An 8,814-nucleotide genomic window follows, 5' to 3' on the forward strand; every position below is an offset into this window, starting at 1 on the left:
CTAGAATCCATGTAGACGGGAAGTCCTAGGATCGATGTAGATGGGAAGTCTCAGGACCCAAGCCTTTCCGTCTACATGGATCGTAGGACTTCCCATCTACATGGGCCCTAAGACTTTCCTCCTATATGAATCCTGAGACTTTCCTCCTACATGGACCCTGAAACTTTCCTCCTACATGGGTCCTAAGACTTCCCTTCTACATGGGTCCTATGACTACCCATCTACATGGGCCCTAAGACCTTCCGTCACCATGGGCCCTAAGACCTTCCGTCACCATGGGCCCTAAGACTTTCCTCCTACATGGGTCATAAGACTTTCTGTCTACATGGACCCTAAGACTTCCTGTCTACATGGGCCCCAAGATTTCCCTCTTACACGGGCCCTAAGACTTCCCTCCTACACGTGCCCTAAGACTTCCCTCCTACACGTGCCCTAAGACTTCCCTCCTACACGGGCCCTAAGACTTCCCTCCTACACGGGCCCTAAGACTTCCCTCCTACACGGGCCCTAAGACTTCCCTCCTACACGGGCCCTAAGACTTCCCTCCTACACGGGCCCTAAGACTTCCCTCCTACACGGGCCCTAAGACTTCCCTCCTACACGGGCCCTAAGACTTCCCTCCTACACGGGCCCTAAGACTTCCCTCCTACACGGGCCCTAAGACTTCCCTTCTACACGGGCTCTAAGACTTCCCTCCTACACGGACCCTAAGACTTCCCTCCTACACGGGCCCTAAGACTTCCCTCCTACACGGGCCCTAAGACTTCCCTCCTACACGGGCCCTAAGACTTCCCTCCTACACGGGCCCTAAGACTTCCCTTCTACACGGGCCCTAAGATTGCTCCCTGTTCCCTGCATGGAGTCATTACTTATGTTTGATCTGTTACAGCCCTCGGAGTGTGAGCAGTGCACCTGTGACATCGATGGCATCGCCCGCTGCCTTGTGGCCGACTGCGCCCCCCCACCATGTGTGAACCCCGTCTACGAGAAGGGGGAGTGCTGTCCTCGCTGCAAAGATGGTGAGTGACTCTGCAGCCGTTAGTGTCTGAACTAAGAACTGTCTGTGTTGCAGGGAAGTACCCAGGGCGTGGCGGGAGGGGGGCTCGGCCTGCACAAAGAAACATTCTAAATGTCCCGGCAACACATGACAACACACATCCCACCCTCCACCATGAGGTGTCACTCATTTTGAAAAGTACACCCTAATACGGTAGCAGGCAACACATCCCCACTGCTGCGGACAATGTGGTGCACTGCATTCACAGCCCAGTCACACCAAGTGCGACTTGCTGTTCCATGCGAGTTGCCACTCCATGCGAGTTGCAAATCGCAACTTGAAATCATGCGACTTCACTGGAATCCACGTTCAGATTACTCTTCAGAGGGCATTGTATTGCTACCTCACCCCCTGCTTTAACCCCTTGATCCCTGCACTAGCACGACGCAACATGCATTGCGCGTAGTTGCACTTGCAATTTCCTGCCGCGGCTGCAAAGCATCCTAGCTGCATGCCCCCTTCCCTACTGCCACTGCAACTGAAGAGGGTAGCGGTTGGGATGCAGTAAAAAGTACAGCCCAAACAAAGGGTTTTACCGCCCGCCTCAACCTCATGTCTCAACAAGCCCTACATGGACTATTTGCTTGAAACAAGTCAGTTTGATTCCTTCAATTGCATTTTTTACAAAACTGCTGTACAGAATGTAGAAGATGGAAACCAGAGGGGGGCGCTGTGAATTTCTGTGTTGGGGGTGGGGTACCCCACCTAGATGAGCCTCTTATGTATTGCTACATATCAGAGTTCATATCAGCCCAGGAAAATGGCGGACGATGTATGGCGGGTTCTGTCTCCTGAGGATGACGTAAAAAACATTCCCAACACTCATACAAGGAGGTCACCTGTGCAGGTCATGCTGCTAAACACCGGGGTCACCAGTTCAAATCCTGCCCAGGACACTATCTGCATGGAGTTTGCATGTTCTCCCTGTCCAGGCATGGGTCTTCTCCAAAGAAGGTCTATTGGCCCGGTGGGATTGTAACTCCTTGAGGGCAGGCACTGATATCTGTAATAATTGCTGTGTAGTCATTCGTGAACAGGAGATGAAAATGATATGAACTCGTCTTCCTTTCCACCCCCCCACAGGTCCGAACTGCTATGCGGACGCCACCCAAAGGCGGGTCATCCCGGCGGGGCAGTACATCTGGGTGGACTCCTGCACCAAGTGCCGCTGCCACGACGGGCAGGATGTGGGCTACTGGGAAGGGAACCGCCTGGCCAAGTGTGAGAAGACCAAGAACTGCCACACACAGGAGGGCCAGGAGAACTCATAGAGGGGGCAAAGGTACCAGACTCTCTCTCTCTGATCCCCTCGTAACGCCAACGTCTCACCAAGTGTACAACACGGCGGACGTGGGGTGATTAGTATTCCTATCTGTCTCATATCTTATTCAAAGTCTACAGATCGCTTGTTGACAGTTCAGAGCCTAAATATAGAATCAGCCCTCGGTGGTCTTCTTGTTTTATACTTGGTGGCCTAGCGTCACTCTCAAAATATGGAGTAACTCCTGTTCAATTATACTCATATCTCTTCACAGGATATCTCTAAGGGTCACTGGGTGCTCCAGACTCCCAACAGCTTGAACCATTCCCGCAGGCAGTGCTACAGCCGGGTCAAAAAGCAGCATTTTGTAGTGTAGAGATGACCCCAAGGAAGCTGCTGGAACTTTATGGGCTGTCCTGTCTTTTCTAACAGTGACCCTCCCTTTACGGAACCCAGCAATGCTCTGATCCACCAATGGCAGCATAGAGGCTTCAGTCGCCTTAGTTTTAAAGCTTTCATTTGCTTAATAACTTGTAGAGAAAGAGGTAGGGCACAGGATACAAAAAAAGCAGCAAGTATACCTTAGGCCATCTATTCACAGCAAACCTGGCAATGGTTCTGTACAAGTAGCCTTCTCAATAATAGCAGTTGCTGGTGGTCCTAATAATAGCCACCTACCAACAGGATTATGTTCCTCTGACCTTATACAACCAGTCTCTTATACCTTGAATATTTAAGTGGTAAGGTCTCCATGGAATTTCCATCCAGCAGCTTCCCCCAAGCTCTTGTGGGCATTCTTCAAACTCCTCTAAAGATGTTCCAGGTGGGCCACCATCTTCCTATTTATTAGGCCTCTGCCACATGCAAGCTTAGATTGCTTGGGCCTATGCCACAGGCCAGTTTAGATTCCCTAGGCTTAAGTTTGGGTCCTCTCAGAGAACAAAATCCCTTCTTTACTTTAGCTTCCTCCCCATACCAAGCCTAAGAGGCAAAGTCCTCAACACTGGCATTCGCACCAAATTGTAGGGAGCAAAGACCTCTACACTGACATCCTGTCCATCTCAAGCCTAAGAGGCAAAGTCCTCAACACTGGCATTTTTACCACACCAGCCCTAAGAGGCAAAAACTTCTATCCTGACATCCTCTCTACACCAAGCCTAGGAGGCAAAGACCTCTACATTGACATCCTCTCCACGTCTAGTCTAGGAGGCAAAGACCTCTAAACTGGAACCTTATCACACCAGCCCTAAGGTGCAAAGACTTCTACACAGACATCCTCTCCACGCCAAACCTAGGAGGCAAAGACCTCTATGCTGGCACCCTCACCACACCTGCCCTAGGAGGCAAACATCTCCGCACTGGCATCCTTATCACACCAGCCCTAGGGGGCAAAGATTTCTATACTGACATCCTCTCTACACCAAGCCTAGGAGGCAAAGACCTCTACATTGACATCCTCTCCACGTCTAGCCTTGGAGGCAAAGACCTCTAAACTGGCATCCTTATCACAGCAGCCCTAAGGTGCAAAGACCTTTACACAGACGTCCTCTCCATGCCAAACCTAGGAGGCAAAGACCTCTATGCTGGCACCCTCACCACACCTGCCCTAGGAGACAAAGATCTCCACAATGGCATCCTTATCACACCAGCCCTAGGAGTCAAAGACTTCTACACTGACATCCTCTCCATGCCAAACCTAGGAGGCAAGATCTCCACACTGGCATCCTTATCACACCAGCCCTAGGAGGCACAGACTTCTAAATTGACATCCTCTCAATGCTAAACCTAGGAGGCAAAGACCTCTATGCTGGCATCCTTATCAGACCAGCCATAGGAGGCACAGACTTCTACACTGACATCCTCTCAATGCCAAGCCTAGGAGGCAAAGACCTCTAAAATGGCATCCTTATCACACCAGTCGTAAGAGGCAAAGACTTCTACACTGACATCCTCACCATGCCAAGCCTAGGAGGTAAAGATCTCTACACTGACATCCTCCCCACTCCAGCCCTAGGGGATGAGGACTTCTACAATAACATCCTTTCCATGCCAACCCTTGGAGGCAAAGTCATCAACATTGGCATGTTCTCCACACCAACCTTAGGAGGCAAACACCTCTACATTGATATGCTCTCCACGCCAACCCTACGTGGCAAAGACCTCTACATTGACATACTCTCCACGCCAACCCTAGGAGGCAAAGACCTCTTCATTGATATATTCTCCATGCCAAGCCTAGGAGAAAAAGACCTCTACACTGGCATCCTTATCACATCATCCCTAGGAGGCAAAGGCTTCTACACTGACATCCTCTCTACACCAAACCTAGGAGACAAAGACCTCTATACTGGCACCCTCACCACACCAGCCCTAAGAGGCAAAGACCTCCACACTGGCATCCTTATCACACCAGCCCTAGGAGGCAAAGACTTCTACACTGACATCCTCTCCATGCTAAACCTGGAAGGCAAAGACCTCTACGCTGGCATCCTCACCACACCAGCCTTAGGAGACAAAGACCTCTATATTGACATCATCGCCACTTCAGCCCTAGGAGGCAAAGACTTCTACACTGACATAATCCTTCCTATTCCAAACCTAGTAGGCAAAGACCTCTATGCTGGCACCCTCACCTCACCAGCCCTAGGAGGCAGACCTCTACATTGACATCATCACCACACCAGCCTTGGGAGGCAAAGACCTCTACATTGACATCATCACCACACTAGTCTTAAGAGGCAAAGTCCTCTACACTGGCATCCTCTCCACATCAACCCTAGGAGGCAAAGACCTCTACACCAACATCCTCACCAAGCCAAGCCTGGGAGGCAAGGCCCCTTCTAGGTTGCTCCAAAGACTTATCCTCTTCCCACAGCTCACATCAATGGAATAACGCCCTTGGTGATTGGTCAAGGCTAACAAATATTCACAGGCAATACACTGTATCTTCTCATTGACCACTGGAGACAACTTAACAGTAGTCAATTAATCAATTAACTTAGGACTAACCCTAACTAGCACAGGTAACATAATCAAAGCATGGACAGGCTAGAGTCTTCGCTACACACACCTTCCATTCCCCTTTAGGGACTCTCCAGTTTTAGGCCAGGTCCCTATAGTAGTTTTACCACAAAGCTGAATAAGTATAACATTATATTCACGAAGTAGGAAATCTGAAGAGTTTCTGGGGTCATTCTATCGACCTTTTATTTAGTTTAGTAAGACGCAGGTCACGGTACGAGATCAGGTACGAGGACTGTGGAGACTTGATACAGTTCTTTCTAGAGTTCCTCTTTATAACAACGGACAGGCTGCCCCATTCGGCGGAGCCGTGTACAACGACGCACAGTCAGGTGTGTTGAAGGTCACCCAGAGAATTGAATTACCGTTTTCCGCTCGCAAGTTTGACGTGAAACACAAAGGTCGGAAAATGTGGTGGAAATGCAATGGAAGAATCTCTGGAAAATGTATCAATGTGTTTTATGACTTGTATGAGCCGATTCTAGAACGTCCGTCTCTGGAGCACGGGACGAGGAACGGCGGCGGGAGGACGCAGGAAATTTCTAACAATAAAATGAGTCTTTTATAGCCAATTCCGAGTCATTATTTCTTTTCTGTTCCACCTTGAACTGTAACTTCATCTCTCTGAGTCTCCACTTTCCATCCCTGTGATGACCCTCTATGGGGAATCCAAACAGACGTTCCCACAAGAATACGTCCAAGGATGGGGCTGGGGAAGGAAGGGGGGGGGGTCTGGGGTTGTTTCTGAGACTTTGGCCAGAGATGTACAATTACTATTATATTCTTCCAAAATTTCCTGTATATGGGTCTCCTTCTGAACCATCCTGGTAGGTTAAAGCTGAACTACAGTCAATATATTATATTATTATAAATTATATGTATTCCTCTTTAGCTCCAAAGTATATCAATGCACTTTCTGTGCACCAAATGCCTTTGCAAACCCAGATATTTACCTTGTAAAAGTAGCCGTGACATCATCACCGCGCTGTACATAGCCTGTGCAGAGAGCAGAGCTGTGGGAGGGGCCCAGCAGGTTCCACCCACTACAGAAATCTACAGGAGGGGGCGGAGACAAGACCAGTCATCCTGCACAAGGAGAGAGAGCAGCAGTGAGCGGTCTTTATTCCAGGACGTCTCACACTGGCTTGCTGCACAGATCTGGAAGGAATACACAAAGATCTCCGAGATTCCAGGAGACACATGATGATTCCGGGAACATTTACTTTTCTGGGAGTCCAGCTTTAACTAGTTCCCGCCCAATGCCTGTATGTGCCCCGAGGTCAACATTTTCCTGTGCTGAGAGCGCGCATCTATCTATAATATCTATCTACGGTGAAGGAAATGTGTATTTGCTCCCCGGCTGATGCTGAATGTTCGCCCCTCACACAGAAATGATCGGTCTAACAATGGAATGTTCGGTGTAACACTGAGAGACAGAATACAACAACAAATTCAGCAGAAATGCGTCTAACAAATGATGACTGATCTGCATGTTCATGATGCCAAAGAGCTGGATTTTGGTCTCATCTGACCACAACACTTTCCACCAATCCTCCTCTGCATCATTCAGATGTTCAGTGGCAGACTTCAGACGGGCCTGGACATGGACAGAATACAACAACAAATTCAGCAGAAATGCGTCTAACAAATGATGACTGATCTGCATGTTCATGAGGGAAAGAAGGATTTGACCCCCTTCACAAAACATGACTTAGTACTTGGTGACAAATCCCTTGTTGGCAATCACAGAGGTCAGACATTTCCTGGAGTTGGCCCCCAGGTTCGTACACATCTCAGGAGGGATTTTGGCCCACTCCTCTTGGCAGATCCTCTCCAAATCATTAAGGTTTGGTGGCTGACGTTTGGCAACTCGAACTTTCAGTTCCCTCCACAGATTGTCAATTGGATGAAGGTCTGGAGACTGGCTAGGCCACTCCAGGACCTTAATGTGCTTCTTCTTGAGCCGCTCCTTTGTTGCCTTGGCCGTGTGTTTTGGGTCATTGTCATGCTGGAACACCCATCCACCACCCATTTTCAATGCCCTGGCTGAGGGAAGAAGGTTCTCACCCAAGATTTGAGGGTACATTGCCCCGTCCATCGTCCCTTTGATGTGGTGCAGTTGTCCTGTCCCCTTAGCAGAAAAACACTCCCAAAGCAGAATGTTTCCGCCACCATGTTTCACAGTTGGGATGGTGTTCTTGGGGTCATAAGCAGCATTCCTCTTCCTCAAAACACGGCGAGTTGAGTTGATGACAAAGAGCTGGATTTTGGTCTCATCTGACCACAACACTTCCCACCAGTCGTCCTCTCATCATTCAGATGTTCATTGGCAGACTTCAGACGGGCCTGGACATGGGCTTTCTTGAGCAGAGGGACCTTGCGGGCACTGCAGGATTTCATTCCTTGTCGGCGTAGTGTGTTACCAATTGGGCCTGGTCTGTGCACATTTCGGCACGGTACCATTTTTATTATTTTTTTACTTTATCTTTTACTTTATTTATTATGCACTCCCACGTTTGTCACTTTTTCTTTGCCTTATGTGTGTGTTTTCACGGATGGAGGGTGTGGGTCCTCGGGCCTACCCTGAAGTCTAGGGGGAGGATGTGTGGCCATACGGTTCCTTCCTCCCCTGATCCCTAGAGGACTCTTCTTCGGGAGAGTCCCCTTGCCTAGTACTGAATGTCCGGCTTCGGCTGGGCATAGGGAACGGTGGTCCACCCGGCCTTTTGATCAGGAGGACCAAGTGGGAACCTAGTCCCCGTCAGGAGCTTCGTGCCCCGGGGGATCAGGGACAGCGGTCCAAGCCCCTTTCGGGGTAGGACACAGCACACCCCTAAGTGCACGTTTTTCGTGTGGTGTTTTGCACTTGCACTTTTTTGCGGACACTTACGGGTTTTTTCGATATAGTTGCACGTTTGCGGACTTAAAAAAAAAAAAAAAAAAAGTTGTCCTGTCCCCTTGGCAGAAAAACACCCCCAAAGCAGAATGTTTCCACCTCCATGTTTCACAGTTGGGATGATGTTCTTGGGATCATAGGCAGCATTCCTCCTCCTCCAAACACGGCGAGTTGATTTGATGCCAAAGAGCTGGATTTTGGTCTCCTCTGACCACAACACTTCCCACCAGTCCTCCTCTGCATCATTCAGATGTTCAGTGGCAGACTTCAGACGGGCCTGGACATGGGCTTTCTTGAGCAGAGGGACCTTGCGGGCACTGCAGGATTTCAGTCCTTGTCGGCGTAGTGTGTTACCAATTGTTTTCTTGGTGACTGTGGTCCCAGCTGCCTGGAGATCATTGACAAGATCCTCACGTGTAGTTCTGGGATGATTCCTCACTGTTCTCATGATTGACACTCCACGAGGTGAGATCTTGCATGGTGCACCAGACCTAGGGAGACTGACACTTGTTTTGTGTTTCTTCCATTTGTGAATGATTGCACCAACTGTTGTCACCTTCTCACCAAGCTGCTTGGCCA

The 8,814-nt window shown here is 49.5% G+C and overlaps 1 protein-coding gene across 1 annotated transcript in view; it reads left to right on the top strand.

The window, feature by feature from the left end:
* LOC149434842 (von Willebrand factor C domain-containing protein 2-like) overlaps window positions 1–5,911 on the top strand; it is a 29,047-nt gene extending 23,136 nt beyond the window's left edge. Inside the window, exons 2-3 of the mRNA XM_089663314.1 lie at window positions 890–1,019; window positions 2,141–5,911. Coding sequence (XP_089519440.1) covers window positions 890–1,019; window positions 2,141–2,328 — 318 coding nt within the window. The 3' untranslated portion in view covers window positions 2,329–5,911. The remainder of the gene's footprint in view (window positions 1–889; window positions 1,020–2,140) is intronic.
* The last annotated feature ends 2,903 nt before the right edge of the window (window positions 5,912–8,814 follow it).

The sequence above is a fragment of the Staurois parvus genome, unplaced genomic scaffold, assembly GCF_062004578.1.
Source record: "Staurois parvus isolate SC_StPar_1 unplaced genomic scaffold, SC_StPar_1.0 ptg001658l, whole genome shotgun sequence".
Lineage (NCBI taxonomy): Eukaryota > Metazoa > Chordata > Amphibia > Anura > Ranidae > Staurois > Staurois parvus.